The following is a 20,073-nucleotide window of genomic DNA, read 5'->3' as shown; positions in this document are numbered from 1 at the left end:
CGCATAACATCTTCCCCAACCTCCATTTTAACGTTCTCAAGCTTTGGTGGGTGTCCATGGAGGTGCTATTTTCGTTTTTGACGTTTTTGCACTAGTTTTTACCATTTTTATGCATATTTGACAGTACCAAATGTGGGATTTACGTTTTGAATGCATTTGGTAGCTTGGGCATCTCATTTTGTGGATTGTAATAACTTGGAACAACACCCATTGATGGGGTTTTTCGTTTTTTATACCATAGCAGTGTTTTTCGTTCAATTAAAGCTTTAAAATTTGTCTTTTGATGTTGAAATCGCATTGGCAGAATTCGTAAGTTAGGGTTTTTGATTCTGTTTCCGTGATTCCAGTTTTGAAGGGCTTGTGTGCTCCATTTTGAAATCTAGCTAAGCTTTTCGTATTGATTCCTTGAAGAAATTGAATTGAAACCATGAGGTTTTATGTTTTACAGTGCACTTCAATTCCTATTTTCTCTTCATCCTATTCAATTCGTAACTTTTAATGAAATGGGAATTTGTGATGCTTAATCATGGGTCCATGTTTTCTACAATTTCAGAGCCCTTGTTCATGCTTAGTGAGTTTGGGTTCTGCCACAGTTGCTTAATTTGTGCGTGTGTGAAATTGAAAGAAGGATGTGTGCTATGCTTAAAGGCATAATGAAGCTGTGTTAATTTTCGCATAGTTGATTAATTCAGGTTTCATGAGACTAAATTGGATAAGATAATTAATTTAGTAACTTGTGATTGGTGGATTTTCAGTGGAATCAAAGAATTAGTACATTTTGAATTCTGTTTAATTAAGTTTCGCTATTAGAATTTAGCAATTTTGTGTCGAAACTGAATCTACCAAATGTCCTCTGTGTGGAATTGGTAAAAGAACAGACGCATTCTTACAAGAATTCATCGAACAACATCGTAATGAAAATACTATGATAAATCATCTCCTTGCTCAACAACAATCACAACTTGAACAATACACTGATCAAATCATCAAAGGACTTTCTCTGGTAATTAATTATTTCCTAAATATGACTTTTCATTTTTATCTCCAGATAACTGTTTTGTTCTTGAAGATGATATCATGATGATCATAGTTTTCAAAATAATTAATAGAAATATTTTAATGTGCAATATATATATATATATATATATATATATATATATATATATATATATATATATATATATATATATATATCACTTAATCTAAAGTGTAATTCAAATGATAGCTTTAAAACATATGTGAATATTACAACAATAAAAGTATATTTACTTACTTGAGTCCATTTTATTTAGATTCAAAACAAAAGAACGAAACTTTTGGAAGAAACTAAGAAAGATATTTTTTCCTTATGTGATGTATTGATACTTCTTTTGGTGGATTTTATAGAGCTTGTTACTTGTCGGAACCGATACATCAGTTTTAACTTTGGAATGGACAATGACAAATTTATAAAGAAGGCAACAAATGAAATAAACATTCATGTAGGATCAAATCGTCTTGTAGAAGAATATGTCAAAACTCCCTTATATTCAATGCATTCATACACGGGTGCATCCCGTAACCAACATCATTCATTCAATACCAATTGCAAACTCATTCAATACCAATTGCAAACTTGGTTCATAACATAATATCAAATGATAAAGCAAAAAACATTGCATCAGGAAAAAAAATGGAAAAACTTTTCCAAATGGCAAATTCACGAAACAGGTTTTAAGTTTTCACATCATGTCATTCAATTTTCAAATATACATAAAGACATTGGCTTTCAAAGACATTTCCTGGTTATACATACATTCCTCCAAAACATTCAATACCAATTTATATTAAAGCACAACAGAATGCAATTTTCCAATGGCAGCGGAATCATACGCAAACTTTAAATGCATTCATAAGGGTAGCGGTTTGAACATAAACAAACCCTTGGATTAATGATTAGGGTTCGTAAAAAAGATTGGGATAAATTTAAATTTGGGTTTATAATTTTAGAAAATTCTTAAATTCATAATTATGATTTATCTCATTAAGGAAACATCACGGGAGAAACGTCATATAACAGAGAATCATAAATCCTACCATGTAAAACAACTAATTATCTTTACTATTTAAGATTCTCACACAATAAAACATAATAGAGTACTAACATTAATCCATATGAGATCTTTTGAATATGCATTCTTGAATTTGTGGACTCTCCAATATATATATATGTGTGTGTGTCTTTCTTTCTTCTCTCACACGTTCTTGATAGGATACTGTAAAAGAATCTTATGACCAGATAGAGGACCCAATCCTTTTTATAAATCAATGTCCATCAAGTTAATTTTTATTTTATTTTATTATCACTTCTCATGTGCTCATATTTTATTAAATTGCAATTAGACTCATCATAATAATCACATATAATAACTTACTTAAATGACACGTCACACAATATATAACTTACTTAAATGACACGTCACACAATATATAATACGAGCAAAGATACGGAGTAAAGACTCACTCCTTAACGATATCCAAGAGTTATAAAAGGGAAATCCTGAAGCATACTACGATGCCAATACAAGACAAGGTACAAGGTCTACTGTGACTAGAAATGCAGCACTAATCAATAAAAATGCATGGGTCGCAGCCCTAGCAAAAGACATAAAGAGCGGGGCCTAAGTCCAGTCGACTAAGCAACGGAACCTCCATCACCTTGATGACCACTGGTAGTTCTCGCATCTGCTCACATCAACAAGTTGATGATCATTGCAAAAAGAGAAGAACCGCACGTATAAAACACACAACAAACAAACAGAAGGGTAAGCTAGAGCCAAAAGTAGTTTTGATCATGCAATCAAATATACTGTCACAGTCAAATATACATACATCATCCAAGCATGTTACAACCTTTCAATCAATACACTAAGACTCGACTCGACTCATCCGGATATGTATAATTTAGTCAGATTCAGCAGATGCTTGCACTTGTGGTGGATTCCTCTGCTCACCCCCGAGTTGCTCACCCCTGAGCTAAGTGTTACAAGTGTTACAATGTTTCAATCCCCCCACACAAGGTTAGCCCTTAATGAGTTTCAGGCCTCCTGCTACTCTCACCACAAGAGTCAGTCCGCTCTATGTGAGACTAACTGACTCCTTAGGGCGTCAGGATGCAACCTTACCTTGAATCCTTACCAAATTATATAGATGGCGCACCACCATGAACTCCCACTAACATGGTTCATGGAATTACGTCCCGACCACTGAAGCACCACCATGAGGTCTCACCTAGAGGCTCATGGGATTACGTACTGACCATAGACCAATCATATTCAAACAACCAAGTAATATTTATCATATATATATATATATATATATATATATATATATATATATATATATCATGTCAACCTTTATAACCCAAACCTGTTTCATATTCCAGGTCAAACCCATACCAACTCATCATCCTTCATCCATGAGTATAGAATTTTTATCCCATATCAATACCATGTGACCTTAATAACCAACTATTTCATGCTCATTACATGCCAAGGATTGTCCAAGTTCATCATTCACAACTTTTACACCCTCTCACTCATGCATATTCATTCACCCCATGCCATTAAATAATAATCCAATCAAATACATGCCAAGCATCAAAGAATAGAGAAAATATCAAACCAGAACGCACTCTCGCCCAGCCCTTCGCTCAGGCTGAAGGGTCTCGCTCAGGCGAGCTCCTTTCGCCTAAGCGAGAGCTTGACATACAAGCACTCGCTCACTCAGAAACAGAGCTGTTCGCCTGAGTGACCATTCGCGTGAGATAACCTGGGAGAGCCTCTGTTAATCTTGCCTAGGCGAGGCAGGCTCTCTTGGGCGAAAAAACCAGTGCTCACCACTGTCTTCTTGAGTAACAACCACCCACACACACCCAAACAGTTCAATAGGCATTTCCAACCGCTCATATTTCCACACAGTCCATTAAATCATCAAATACTCGTAAAATAAGCAGAGTTCACGGAAAACACAGTAGGGTCTAGCTTCCCTTACCTGGACGATGCTAGACGAAAACCTCGACACCCAAATTGTGGAGCACAGGTAGCTCTAGGAACGGATTCAGAGCTGGAAAACAGTGAGCAAAAGTGGGTTTATTACGGAACCCTAACAATGACTACGAAACTAAACCAGAGGGGGAAAATCTATGAGTTGAAGAGCACTTACGTTACCAGAAACGAGATCGAGCTAAACTGGAATCTGATTAACCTTCGAAACCTTAACAGAGGGATAAACGGCAGCAGCTCTAAGGGGCAGATGGTCTGTTTTACGAAAAAATGAGCAGAATAGTTAGGGTTAGGACAGATTAGGTCTGAATTCTTCTTTTTGGGCCAGCCCTTAGGCCCAATAAATTGGACAACCCTTAAAATAAAAGGACAGAGAAAATAAGATCTTACATAATTCATCAATTAATTCTAGGGATTCTTGCCAATTGATATAATTTCGTTTAGTTTATTAGATATTCCTATATTTGTTTTCCTGGATCATTCCAAAGAATTAATTTTTAATATATTACCTATAATATGAAAAAATTTCCAAATTTTAGGGAAGTTCATGTCTCCACCCATCTTCGTAATGCTCCGTCAGTGATTTATATAACTAAAATGAATAAAACCATATTTGCATTCTGATAAAATATTCTTACTCTCTTTTCAATTGAAAATATATTTCATGGCTATTACAAATTATTAACAATTTTATAAAATATTATATTAAAAACCATACTCAAATAATTACAAAGTAGGTGGAAGACGTGTCGTTCTCACACATTTAGGACCCTGACACATCTCCACCTTCTATTCGTAAATACAAAAGAAAAAAAATGAAACTCCTTCTTTATGTATAACTAGTGTTATACCCGTGCTTTACTGTGTTTTTTCTTTTTTGTTTTTTAATTTTGTATTTTTAAAATAAAAAAATATTAGTTATATTTGGAGTAAATAATTATTTTATATATATTATTATACAATATTATACAGTATTATTGTCTATACAAATAATAATAATAAATACTGGAGTTAGATATTATTAGAATTAGGATGGGTCAATGTTACTTTAACATTTCTCATTATAATTTTTAATGGAGTACTTTAAAATTAGTTATAAATAATTTTATATATTTTGTTACTTGGGATAAAAACATATTATTTTTTAATAAATTACTTTAAAATTGCTTACAAATATTGTTAGATGAAATAACAACTTATTATGTTTTTTAATTGCTTCCCGATAAATGAATTGGTTACAAATAATATTATAGTTATTATTATTATAATATTTATGTATTAAAATGTCATATACTTATTGGTTACTATAATTTTGGAGGAATATATTAATTAAAAGTTTAAATATAAAAGTAAGGAATTTTTTTTAATATTTTGGAATACAAAATTGCAAATATTGGAAGTAATATATGGAAAATGATATTTTAAAAGGGAAAATACTATTTGGTGGATTTGTCTGCATTCAAAGAAAAAGTGTAACCCTAGCTGGAAAAGGGAAAGACAACTTCATGACTGTATCAAGAGAATTGTGCACTAAAATTTCCAAAATTCTTTAACGTGTTTTCATCATGAGAAAATAAGTTTGTTTGTATATAATATGAAAATGCATTGAAGACGACCGTTAATTTAATATTTGTATAATTATTGTTATATTTAAATAAAAAAATATATATTTAAGTATTATAATTATGTATAATTATATATAGTATCTAAATAAATAATTTGATAATATTTATATGTACATTTATTTGCTTTAAATTATAAAATTGATTAGTGATGTGTAGTTAAACTATATAAAAAGTTGAGGTGGAGTTTACACTTTTCAATATAAAACGTAGACATAAGATATTGTAGGGATTCGTAAAAATTAATAATAAAAAGAATAAAAACTACAATAATGATAATTATCATTATTATAATACTAATACAAAATAATAATAATATTATTAATAATAAAAGTAATAATGATACTGAATATTTATTAATACAAATATTAACACTAATACTAATAATAATAATATTATGGATCCTGAAAAAAAAGAATAATAGTATAAAACAATTAAATAATTAATCACAAGTATTCTTAGTAATAAATTAATTAAAAATAAATAATATTTATTTCAGAATAATAATAATAAATTTTTTAGTAATAATGTTAATAATTATACTAATGTAATATAACCTATGATGTACATATACGATATGTGTATCAGATATGTGACGTATTTGATATGTCGATATGTTTATTTTGAAAATAATAGGATATGATACGTGATATATAAATATTGAAAAATGTATAATAATTCTTAAAAACATAATAAATATAAGATTGTTATTATGTTAATCCAAATTAAACCATATGTACTAAAGTCTTCAACAAAAAAAAATATAAATTATTGTCATCATAAAAATACCACTACTACAAGAAAACTTTTAAATAATGATCAATATTAGTAATAAAAATGTAACACCCTATTTAATTAATATCCCAAATTAAAGGAAATGCCACACAGATAATATAAGAGGCAAAGTCTTGGAGTATAGACACTACTCCTTAAAGTTATCCCAAAAGAAACCAAAATGAACTAGGGCACACCACAATGCCATTAAAAACATCTAATAAGGGATTAACAGTGTTTCAAAATAAAGCCCAATAATGAGTTAATACATAGGTCATAGCCCAAAAGGAAAGCCCAATAAGCGAAAACCAGCCTATGCATGCTATGTAGCGGAGTCATCATTCCCTTGTTTACCACGAGGGTTTCTCGTATTTGCCCACGTCAATAAATTGATGATCATCGCAAAAAGAGAAAACCACACAAACAGAACATATAACAAACAAAAGGGTAAGCTAGAGCAGAAAATGGTTTATCATACAGTTGCCCAAGACACGACTCATCCGGATACATATAATTAGTCAGATTCAGCAGATGCTTGCACTTGTGGTGTCCTTTCCTGCTCTACCGAGCTAATTGTTACAGTGTTTCTTTCCCCCACACACAAGGTTAGCCCTTAAAGTGTTTCAAGCCTCCTACAACTCTCACCACTCGAGTCAGTACGCTCTATGTGAGACTAATTGACTCTTTAGAGTGTTAGAATGCAATCCTTACCTTGAATCCTTACTAAATTATATAAATGGGGCACCACCATGAACTCCCACTAACAGGGGTCATGGAATTACGTCCCGACCAACTGTGGCACCATCATGAGGTCTCACCTAGAGGCTCATGGAATTATGCCCTAACCAATGAGGCACCACCACGAAACTATCGTGGAATCACGTCCTAACCACATACAAATCATGTTTCACCAACCCAGAGTGTACTTGTCATGCATACCAATCTCATGCAACATTTATAACCAACCTTCATTCATATTCCATACCAACATCATACCAAACTCATCAATTCCAACTCCATTGTGTCTTATAATAATACTTACCATGCATCATACTCAACCATTTAAAATAGCTAACCAAACCAAGCATTTGAAACACACTTATCAAGTCACCACTATCAATCTCGCTCAGGCTATGGAACTCTCGCTTAGGCGAGGAGAACCCCTCGCTCACGCTGCCAGTTCTCGCTTGGGCGAGATTGCACACCGTGTGCACGTCGAGGTCTCGCTCAAGCTAGCCCCTCTCGCTTAGGCGAGACTACTCTCGCTCAAGCGAGTGGCCTTCGCTTAGGCGAACCCTCAAACAAGAGAGGGGGGTGAGCTACTGCTCTCACTCCGGAAAGAGCTCCTCGCTCAAGCGAGAGCTTTTGTTTTGAGCAACCAATCCGCTCGCCTAGGCGAGTTCAGCAGAGCTCACTACTCTCTCTCACGCAGAAACAGATTCACATCATCATAGCAGTACAATCAACACATTTTCACGCAACCAACAACATATACCAATCACCCAATACGTAAAATCAACCAAAAAGACATATAAATCTTGAAAAACAATAAAGCCCTAGCTTCCCTTACTTGGAAGGAGCTAGCCAAAAGACTCGTATTCCCGAACAGTGAACACCACAACTCCGAGACAACTTAATGAGCTGGAAACAATAGCGAAACAATATGGAGATGAGGTCATTAAGATGAGCCTCAGAGGAAACACGAAATAAGACCAGAGGAGAACTAGTATGCGCTAAGAAGCAACTTATGTGGAGTGGAAAAGCTTAAGCTTGCTTGACCAAGAGTTGGGACCAAACCCTAGCAGAGCACGACTGCTGTTCCAAGAGAGGGTGAGAGCTATTTTCTGAAAAGTGAAGTGAATGAGAAGGTTAGGGCAGTTTAGGGTATGGAGCACACTATGGGCCAGCCCTTAGGCCCAACAGATGGGGCTAGCCCCTTTAAATCTTTAGGGCAGAAAAGAGGGTTTTACAAAAAATATGTTAGAGACCAATTTTCTAATTAGAAACCAATTATTTTAGTAGTGAAAACCTTGGTAGCTAATGTTATTGACCAATTTAAAAACTAATTTATAATAAAAACTATTTTAGTTATCAATTTAGAGACCAATTATAATTTTTTGAACTATTTTAGTTGCCAATAGTGTTTAGTTTATAAATTGGTACATAAATTGATCACTATAGTGAATACTTATTTTTTTTCACTAAAATTGGTTATTCAAAAATTTTCTTATATCTACTATGACTTTGTAAATTAGATACTTAATTGATAAATCGATAAAGTATCCTAAAGTATCGAACACGAATACGTGTCGAACATGGATACGTGTCGGATACGGATACTTGTCGGACACCTCAAATTGAAGTATTGATGCATTATAAAATACAACTAATAATAATAAGTAGTGGTTGGTATTGAGACATATGCATATGGTTGGTAAAGAGAATATGTTCATATGCTCATCAGTTTTGAACTAGTTCAACCAAAGCATAAGCATTCACAGATTCAGAGCAAGACCATACATACATCATATGCAGTAAGTTGTAACATTGGTCGGTCGATACACAAAGGTCCTCACATTGTTTGAATATGTCGATGGGTGATTGTAGCCGAATTTGACTCCCAAGCTACCCTCACCAAGTTGTGTGCATTGTTCATGGAAACTACTGATCGGTCGAGCTAGAGACGCGTCCCAACGATCACTCTCTGGCATTGTCTTGGCCACTATGTATATCCCCTTGGCATCTGTGAATGCCTAATAGTTTAGAACTTCTCCAGACCTGCTGATGCAAAGAACAATAACCTCAACACCTAAATCAGAACACTAGAGTCAATTACTTTTTTTTAAGAAAAGGAAGTAATAGTCTGATAGTACGTTAGATTAAGTTAAAATTGATATGTGGAAATTGCATTTTGATTTGTGAGTTGCAGCAAGATTTTAAAATGCATCGGCAAAAGGAATCTTGTGTGAATCAACATCGACCACATTGCAAGTTTAAATACTTCTAAGTGATCGATAGGGAAGTAGTACTGTTAGAAAATGGTAAAAAGAACACTCATGAGAAAGGGAAATAGAACTTGAAACTGTATGGGAGAAATATGCATGAATATAGCTTAGCTTCAAAGCAATTGTAGAGGATGGCAAGATGGCCAGTGAAATCTCCTTTGTGCAATTTTTCGTATGGTTGTTAAAGAATTAAACCACCACCCGAAAGAATGGAATGATATGAAAGTTGAACCTATGAATCATCACCAAAATGGTTAAATCCAAAAATGGGATTACATAAAAACCAAAGACAAAAGAATAAGAAAGAAGGCTTCTTTCTGATAAGAGACAACATTATATTAGGTTGCACAGAACCAACATTAAATGTTGTCTTAAGTTTATTGCACAGAACCATGAGACATCAGTGCAAACAAACAAAAGGATCTTCAGGATAAAAATAAGGGATTTTAGATCATCAAACTTTTGAAAATGAGAACAATCAGCCAATTGAGAGATTTTCACCTCAACAAGTATCAAACCCATTGAGAAAACAGGTTTAAGAGACACATATCTACTACAAAACCATAGAAAGACAACTAAGAGTTTATTCCTACAATTTTGATCTTCATTCCTACAAAACTATAGAAACTTTGACTACAAATATGAGTTTTTTGGGTCAGCCGCTACTACAATTGTAACCATATATATCCAGAATTTCCTACAATATCAAAGATCACAACAAAACTGCAACTGCTACCGCAATTTAAAACCTTGGTATTCTTTTGCCGTATGACAAATTTACTCCACAGGGTCAAACAATTTGAAGGGCTACACGATTAAGATGCTAACAAGTAACCACACCACTGATAACACGCACAAGTAAATTTTCAACCCAGTTAAACAATCGGTGGAAAGTGATATTTACAATAGCAAAAAGCAAACAATTTTCACCAGAAAAGGAATACACCATTCCAGAAACACAATCAAAACGACAAAAATTGAAACAAAACGCATATTAAAGAGAAGGAGTGAGAGGAAAACCTTCAACCACATGATCTTCAGGTCCAAGAGAAGAATCTCCACAAACATAACAAACAACTCTTCCATGGATTTCACCAGTCTAAGCACTCACACCCAAAACAAAAAGCAAAAGAATCAAACCCATCACTGTCTTCTGTGTTTCCATGGTTGAGATTGAGAAAAACAGCAAAAAATGGCTCCTTTCTCAAAGAAATGTTTTTGGGTTTACGGGTAGTTTTCTTTTAACTCTAACACTGCATTGCATTGATATTTCCACCCACACAATAGGTGAAATACTGAATGAATAAGTCCAACGCCCGAGTCGACCGAAGTAGGGACTGAATTGTCATTATGTAAAATGTTTAGGGGCTAAAGTGGGAAATAAAGAAATTATGTCCATTGTTTTGTGTACTATAAATACCAACTAAACTCTTCATATGTACTTGTGTTGTGCCGCTTCTAAGAAGGTGATTGTGGGGACTGGTACGTTACCGATACCCTTTGTCATGATGTATTGTTTGCGTGTTGCATGCTTTGGACAAGACTAACATTGTTATTGATTATTTTTTGTGTTTGTTGTTCGTGTGTATTGTTAGCTAGGAGGTTCGATTTTTCTTTTCTTTTCAATAGGGTTGTTTTAATTAAAGTTTCTGAAGAGTGAAAAATGAATTAGGTTGGGTCTTAAAGGTAGCAACAAATCAAGTCAAGTGAATTGCCACCAACGTTAAAACGATGGCAAATTTTGTGTTACTCTTCTTTCCCTTTTGTTGCTAATTACTCAGTTCTTTGCTTAACTTTGATTGTAGAGCCACTGGCAGAAAAACGATAATTCTCAAACCCCTCATAGACGTGCCTTCCTTAAATGTTTTGTTTTCGGGTGGTTGAAAGCTAAGCTAGTGCCCTTTACCAAAATCAGGGAATGCTAAAAGATATGGTTGAAAGTTAAGAGTTCCCTCTGTGGTGTTAATGAAGTTGTAGCACCAAGTGTTCTAGCCTTATTAATCCTTGATGAGATTGGATATTTAGACCATTGTGAATATCTGTTATATGCTCATTTGCTCGAGGAGGGTGGAAATATGAGCAATTGTATGATGTCAAAACGTGATATTTGTGAGGATGGTTGAGCTTTGAACATCACTAGAATAGTTTACTACTTTCTTATAGTGTAAGCACACCAAGACTCAATAAATACTTGGTATATTATACTATCGAAATTAGCATTGGTCTTATGCAAAAGGTGCTGTAAAAAATGGAACAGAAGGGAGGTGTGCTTCTGCAACAATATGAACTTGGTAGGTTGCTCCAAAAGTGATAAACAAAAAGGGTTATGATGGGACGAAAACCAATATTTGGTCAAGTGGGGTAATCTTGTTTTGTTCTGTTGGCTGGTCATCTTGCATTCCATGATTCAAATCTGATGGAGATGTACAGAAAAATTAGTAAAAGGGTATTCAAATTTCATAAATGTTTTGCACTAGATGTTTGTGATTATTATCCAGAATATTGGATCCAAACCCAAAGACCAGGATATCAATTGCCAAAATTATGAAATGTTCTCGATTTAAAGTGGGGTTGGAGAATCCTGCTATTACTGCAACCGAAAACCAAGAACCAGCTCCACTGAATGATGATTGAATACTTAAAGTGTGCAAGAATGATGATCCACCTATTGCAGAGTCAAAATGAACTGACCACGCCTTGTTAGTTGAATGCTTTTTCTATTATCTCCTTCTCAATTGGGTTTGATTTATCTGGTATGTTTGAGGACATTGTTTCCATGAAAGAGATGTGGTTCATGTGAAATAAGCCTACTTCGAGTATAATCTCTAAGTTGGAAGAAATTTGTAAGAAGCTTTGCTTGAAAGTAAGGAAGAAAGATGGAGGCTTGTTTAAGTTGGAGGGCTCTAAGAGTGTGTTTAAGAGTGTGTTTGGATAGAGTATTTTAATGAAACAATTCATTTTTTTGAAGAATTTAGATTTCTTTGTAATGAAATGCTTTGTTTGGATAGAGAAATTAAAAAGCATTTCAAATACAAGTATTTTTTTGAAGGATTTCAATTAGCTAAATTAGTAGAAATTCAAATACCCTCAAAATAGGTGGAATTTGAAATTCTTCTCACTCAACCTCACATTCTAGACGATCCGGACGGGCACGATGACCTAGACGTGACTGACGACCCGACAGACCCGACGACCCGAACGTGCCCGATGACCCGGACGGGCCCGACGACCTAGACGTGCCCGACGACAGGGATGTGCCCGACTACCTGGACGGGCCCGACGAACCGGATGGGCTTGACGACCTAAACAGACCCGATGACCCAAACAGGTCTAATGACCCAAACGAGCCCGACGATCCAGACGAGCCCGATGATCCGAATAGGCCTGACGACCTAGACAAGCCAGATAACTCGAACGAGCCTGACGACCTGGACGGGCCCGATGACCCGGACGGGCCCTTCCAAATCATTGGACCCGTACACCCATGTGGGCCCGAAGACACGGATAGGTCCGACGACTAGGATGGGCTTGATGACCCGGACGGGCCCGATGACTCGGACGGGCCCAACGACTTAGACACGTCTAACGACCCAAACAGGTTCGACGACCCGGACGAGCCCGATGACCTAGACGAGAACAATGACTCGGATGGGCCCGATGACCCAGATGGTCCCGACGATCCAGACGAGCCCGATGACTCGTACGGGCCAGACTATCCGGACGAACCTGACGGTTTGAAAGGGCCCGTACGAGTTGTTGGGCCCGTTTGAGTCTCGGGCCCGTCTAGGTCGTCGGGTCTGTTTGGGTCGTCGGATGTGTCCAAGTTGTCGGGCCCATCCGGGTCCTCGGGCCCATCCTAGTCGTCGGACCCATCCGGATCTTTGGGCTCGTCTAGGTGTACGAGCCCTTCTGGGTCGTCGAACCCGTCTGGTCGGACTCGTCCGGGTATTCGGCCCCGTCCGGATTGTCGGGATCTTTCAACTCGTTGGGCCCGTCCAGGTCGTCGGACCTGTCTGGAGCATTGGGCCAATGACCTAGACGGGTTTGACCGGGCCATATTGACGAACTTGACGGCACAATCGTGCAGTATGGGCCGTCAAGCCTCTAGATCATCGGGCCACCCAGCCTGTCTGGGCTTCCCAGTCAGTCCAGCTCGGGTGGGTCGTCGGGTCTAACCAATTCGGTTGTGTAGTTGGGTCTGCCCGACCCATCTGGGTTGTCGAGCATGTTTCCAAATTTATCATGAACTCAAAACATAATTAAGCATAAAATAAATATTGTTAAAATGAAATTTTATCTCACAATAAATTCAAATTTTTTTTCCAAACAAGAAATTGAAATGTAAGGTATTTTAATTTCCTTATCCAAACAAGTTATTTAAAAAATGAATGAAATTTAATTACAAGCAATTCAAATACAAAGCATTTCAATTTCTAAGTATTGTTGAAATATTCTATCCAAACACAAGGTAAGGAAGGCAGAAAAGGGAATTTAGGTGTTGATGCTAATATTTTTGAGATTACCCCACACCTCCACATGGTGTAACTTCAAAAGTTCAATGTTTATACCATGAAGTATCAGAAGCTTTTTACACAGGATATCAGACCAGCACTTGAAGACATCGTTTGGACATGGCAAGGAGAACAACCACAACAAGAGCAACAACATCATGAAGTAGTTCTGGAAGAGCACCAACCTTCTCATACCGCTTAGTTTCCTCATCAACAGTGAGGGCAATATGCCTTGGGGATATAGGAATATTGACTCTCATAATCAAGCTCAATGTCGATTATACTTTTTCCTTTTTTGTGGGAAGTATAATGTGTTGTGTTAGGGTGACTGACTAATGTTTAATTTAAAATGGGTTAAATATGTTTTTGATCCTTCAAGTTTCAGTGAAATTTGGAATTAGTCTCTCATCGAAACGTTTGACCAATTTAGTCCTTCATCTTTAGAAATGCGTGAATTTAGTCCTTTTAATCAAATTTTGTTAAGTTTATTTAAAATTTCAAACGTGTTTTATGATAATATTTGAGTTAACATTTAAACAAAAATGGTTCAAACAATGTAAACAATTCAAATATTATCATGAAATGCGCTTGAATCGTTAGATAAACTAAACAAAATTTGGTTAAAGGGACTAAATTCATACATTTCTAAAGATAAAGGACTAAATTGGTCAAAAGTTTCAAAGAGGGACCAATTCCAAATTTCACTGATACTTGAGGGACCAAAAACATATTTAACCCATTTAAAATCTATCGAGTTTTCTTTTTTTATATCTTTTGATGGGAAAAGTTTGTTATTTTTTTTTTCAATGTGATGGCTACCATATGATTATTTTCAAGGTTTTAAATTCTAATTAATATTGTAGATTCATTGTGATCTTCAATGTTTCGAAAATTGCAGACCAATGTAGTTACCATTGTAGTTACTGTTACAATTGTAGTTGTGGACCAAAGGACGATATTGTTTTTTGGTTTGGTGCTTTGGACTTGTAGGTGAGGGTTGGGTTGGGGTTTACAAGTGGAGGGAGATGACTTAATCTGTTTTTTATGTTTGGTACTTTGGATTTGTTTTCTTGCTTTCATATATATAAGGCCACATAAGTTGGGTGACATTTATTGCCCTTTATTTTCATGAATGAAATTCCCTATGACGATTTATAATATTGAAAGTAGTGAACTAAATTCCCTTGAGGAGAAATGAAACCTAAGGGACGTTCTTCTACAATTTGTTGAAGTATTGTGTCATGTAGAATCCATTATGAGTCCTAATAGTATGCGTCTAAACAAAATTGCAAAAATTTCCATCGATTCAATTGTCAATTTGTGAAGTATTTTGTGTCATAAGCAGTTTGGTTTCATCTGTGTCACGAAATGTTATAGCATGCATAAGCACGACCCTTAAGATCGCTTTCCTTATTCTTACCATGGAAGCATTTCGAGTCATAGATGTGCAAAATCAACTTACCAATTATGGAGATCTCCCACTAGGGTTTTCCTTGTGGGTCCTCCTCTTCTCCACTTGATTCATATATTAATGAGGCATAGACCCTTTTTGCCATCGAACTTGTTACTTTTATCCTATTACTGTTAATCTTACTGGAAAAGACTTTTTGTCACCTTAACATTCAACAAATAGGATTTCAGCTTCTTTGGTTCTTGATTACTGTCTCAGCTAGAAAGTGGGAACACTTACATCAAGTATTATTACTTTCATTTTTTTTGGTGGCATGTACTTTGGTGGCTTGTACTTTGGTGGCTTGTATCTGCTTTTATTAGGTATGTTTTAGTTGAAAATATAAAAGTTATGTTTGAGGAATCAATTAAATATGTGAGAGGGGAAGTCATTTCTAAACTCAAATTATGAGTCATTGATATTGATGTATTGGACTTGTCCCTTCTAAATATGTTGAGAAATACTATGAAATAATTTTAAAGAGATTGCTAAATTAGTATATTTATCATGTGCAGAAGGGCGTTGAAAAAGATTGTCCCTTTCCCTTTTCATGTTTTGTTTGCAAGCTCATATAATGTGAACTCAGGTGGCAATGTTCACACTTTGGGATTTTGGGTCCATTGATCCCCTCATTCCATCCAATTTCCTTGGATTGCTCCATTTTTTCACACTACACATACAATAGGTATCATTTTAGAGAGTTAGTTATAGGAAATTAGACATGATTTTGTTAGGTACATATTGTTTCAGCATAGTCCCATCAACAACACCAGCATACCCTTCTCTACCTCTAGGGTCCTACTTTGATCTGCATAAGCCACTTCTATATTCCAAACCATCCAAATTCACCTCACTTGTAATCAATGGCCACAGAAGGATGTAGGTTGCATTTTTCTTATCTTTCCTTTCTATTAATATATGTCTTCCTTACTTTTAAAAATCTAACCAAAAAACTAAATTTGCAGTTGTGATCTCTTTGATTTGCGTTAGGAGCAAGTCCCTTATGAAGTGGCATGGTCTTGGCAAAAGGAAATTGTCAAGGACAAGAGGGCACAAATTGAAAAGGAAGGAGATTGTAATGACACCCTTATATTCTACAACACCCTACTATTTATACATTTGGCACTGCTAGTACCTTGGAGAACCTCAAGTTTGACATGAAAAATGCTCCTTTTAATATTTATCGCACCAAGCGTGGTGGAGAGGTTACATACCATGGCCCTGCTCAGGTGCTTGCACTAAATCACTTGCAACAATTTAGATTCCTATTTTTATTTATTTTGTATAGCAGTTCATAACATAATTGTGCTTTGCATCACAGCTAGTTATGTACACAATTATCAACCTCGGAACGCATAAGATGGATCTTCATTGGTACCTTAGGTCTCTTAAAGAGGTTGTCATTCATGTTCTTTCTTCAACATTTTCATTTCAGGCTTCTACGGTGGAAGGATTAACTGGTGTTTGGGTTAGTAAACCTTTAAATCGTATTTACATAACACTTATAATTTCGTATTTTTTGTTTTGCACCACATGCCCTGATTCTAAATTATCTTGGTTATTACACATTAGCAGATAATAATTGTTCTGCCTTGGATTGTATTGTTTAACTCTAAAGTATTTTCACATATGATCCAATAAGACCTTTCTCTCTTAGCTATAATATTTGTGTCCATTTCATGTGACATTCCCTTAGCGATTTTTGAGATGATAAGTTTTAGTATCATCCATAAATTTCAAATTAAATCAAGATTACAAACAATAACATTTCTAGTATTCAGCAAAACGGATGACAGTTGTTGCTATAAAATAAGATTATACAACACATTTGATTATGCTTGTGAGTTTGTGATGATTCAAATTATTTTTCTCTTACCTTAGCAATGCATTACAGGAAATGAGAAACTGGCAGTTGTTGGCATCAGAGTGTCTAGCTGGATAACCTATCATGGCTTGGCACTTAATGTCACAACAGATTTGTCTCCCTTCAAATGGATCATCCCATGTGGAATTCAAGATCGTCAAGTAGGAAGCATTAAGGAGTTGGTGAGAGAGGGTGTTGGTCATGGAATAGCTGATTTGCATCATCTAAATGATGCTAGTCTTATTCATATTACACATAAATCCTTGCTTGAAGAATTCTCACAAGTATTTCAGCTTGAATACAATTACAAAAGAATTTCTTCCACCATGTTGTATGAAAGGAAATGAAGCTCTCTTACCAAATAAACACATCAAGGTTAAATTTGAATGATGGTATAATATCCCTTGTCTCTGAAAAATATCATTTGTTTTGCAGTAGAACACACTTGTACATACTTTCTACGTTTTACCAATTTCTTGAGATGAATAGCTAGATGATAAAAATTATGAAAATTCTCTATCTTTTTTTTAAAAAAAAAAATATTATTCATGTTTGCTTTACTGACCCTTGTTAATTTGATGGTTGCTTCGAAGTTTCAGAAATGTAAATTTCTGGGGTCTATTCCTTTTATCTTCAGTCAACACGGAAAATTAGTAGTGAGTTGGTGTGTAGTATATTATGATAATCAAGATTGTAGTATCTGAGTTTGTAATTTTGCCAATTTCTGTCGGTATTTATATGGAGATTGACGATTTTTGGAACGCAGGAGTATTTGGTTTAAACAAAACGTTATCTTTTTTAGTGGTAATTTATCTGAAATAGATCATTAAAGTGAAAAACTTGTCTCAACATGAAATTTAAGAAATCTATCCTTTTTCAGTTTATGCTTCATTTGGTTCAATGAAATATTTAGATTAAAGATTAAAGCTGAACTAAAGTACTTAACTAAGCAAATACACCAAAGTCAAAAACCTGGAATTATACTATTAACAGAACAAAACTTAGTTAACTAAACCTAAACCAACAAATGTAGTCATATTTGAACTACAATTTTGAATTAGAATAGTATGACTAAAATTAATGCTAACTGCCAAAAACAACGAAACTAAATCAAAACATCAAATATGAACTGGAATCTAACTAAAAACAGTAAGGGACACTAAGTCAGCTACCAAAATACTACTACATTTTGTATCTGAATCTAAATATGCTTCTATAAAACTGAAACAGAACACTAAAATTAACAAAAACAGAACAAAATCAAATAATTCACTAATCAGTAACTTAATCCTAAGTACGTACCTAAACAAAGTTAAATCAACAAGATGGAATTAAAGAATGTATGTTACATAAATCTTTTTTACACACAAATTTTTTACAATCTTTTTTTTACATTGTCTTTGGTGTAGTAAAGAGGGAGTAGAATGTGTGGAGAAAAACTAGTGCACAGTGGTATGGCAGAACTGAATGTGGTTTGTGAGTGGCAAATAAAACTGGAAAACATGAAAAATGAAAGGCTAAACTGTACAGAAGAAAAATAAACTTCAAAGAAACTAAGCTATTTTAAACTAATGAAAAAGGAAAAGCAAACTAGACTACTCCTACAACTACAACAGATTGGTCTGGCTCAAAGTGGCCACAAATCAAAATTGATTCGTTTTAATTTTATGTACTATACCATTCACAGCAGCTGCAACTATATCACACTTATCTTTTAATGGCAATTTATCTGAAATAGATTGCTAAAGGTGTTGTTAAGTAAAGAGAAAAACTTGTCTCGGCATGATATTTAAGAAATCTATCCTTTTTCAATTTATGCTTCTTTGGTTGAATTATAAAGAACTTTTCCATACTCCATTTGGTTTATTATAATATTTAGATTACAGATAAAAATATTTCTAACTCTATACAAATAATATAACTCTCTTAGGGGTGTTATGTAGAAATTATGATTAACAATATGACGTGCTACAAGAAAATGTCTCATTAACAATCAATTTTAGTGACAAAAAATTATTAATGACCAATTTAGATATCAATTTACAAAATAAACTAAAAACTTATTACTAAAAGAATCACTATTATCAATAAAAAATTATAATTGGTCATCAAATTCGTTACCAATTAATTAGAAACTAATTTAAAAACCAATTCATTTGATAACAAAAATCTTTGTAACTAATGTTTAGTGACTAATTTTCTTTAGTAATTAGATTTCAGAAACTAATTTAATGACCAAATATAATTTTTTATTCATAATAGTAATTATTTTAGTAACTAATATTTTTTTTATTTTATAAATTAATATATAAATTAATAACTATAATAACTAACATTTTTTTTCATCAAAATTGACTAACGAGACATTTCTGTTCAATTTTTAGAGAAGAGTTTCTTAAAGAATATGTCGTCTATATTGATATCAAATTCTCTAATTAGGCTGAGTTAATACTTGTCATCCTTACCCCCAACAATTTCTAAAGCTAAAAATTAAACACGTCTAAAAGTTATTCAAGTTGGCTTTCGAAAAATTTCTCCCTAAGAATATAAAAAAAAGAAATATTAAAATTAGTGAGTTTATAGGTTAAAATTATTTATACTAAAATAAAAAGATAAAAATTCAATGAATTTACAATAAAAATTCTACAGAAAGATATTTATTTTTTTCTTATTTTCCAAACTTTGGGATTTTGTAAAAAAATTCGTCTAAATGAACCAATACACAAAAGTTAATCAATTTCCACATGGAAAACACCCATCTCATACACCAGTTTTGGTCCTGGACAGTGATATAACAGTAGAGT

At 34.4% G+C, this 20,073-nt stretch overlaps 1 protein-coding gene and 1 pseudogene across 1 annotated transcript; one reads left to right on the top strand and one right to left on the bottom strand.

Annotated features, from left to right (window-relative positions):
• Nucleotides 1-8,885: 8,885 nt before the first annotated feature.
• LOC114165896 lies at nucleotides 8,886-10,609 on the bottom strand (annotated as a pseudogene).
• A 1,083-nt stretch (nucleotides 10,610-11,692) lies between these two features.
• Nucleotides 11,693-13,214, top strand: LOC114165235 (glutamyl endopeptidase-like). The gene is made up of 3 exons (XM_028049894.1): nucleotides 11,693-11,751; nucleotides 12,773-12,952; nucleotides 13,043-13,214. Exons 1-3 carry the CDS (start codon nucleotides 11,693-11,695, stop codon nucleotides 13,212-13,214), a joined length of 411 nt encoding a protein of 136 aa, XP_027905695.1.
• Nucleotides 13,215-20,073: the final 6,859 nt, after the last annotated feature.

This window comes from Vigna unguiculata, chromosome 10, assembly GCF_004118075.2.
Source record: "Vigna unguiculata cultivar IT97K-499-35 chromosome 10, ASM411807v1, whole genome shotgun sequence".
NCBI lineage: Eukaryota > Viridiplantae > Streptophyta > Magnoliopsida > Fabales > Fabaceae > Vigna > Vigna unguiculata.
The sequence above is the reverse complement of the archived record's forward strand: the minus strand, read 5'-3'. Positions and strand labels throughout refer to the sequence as shown.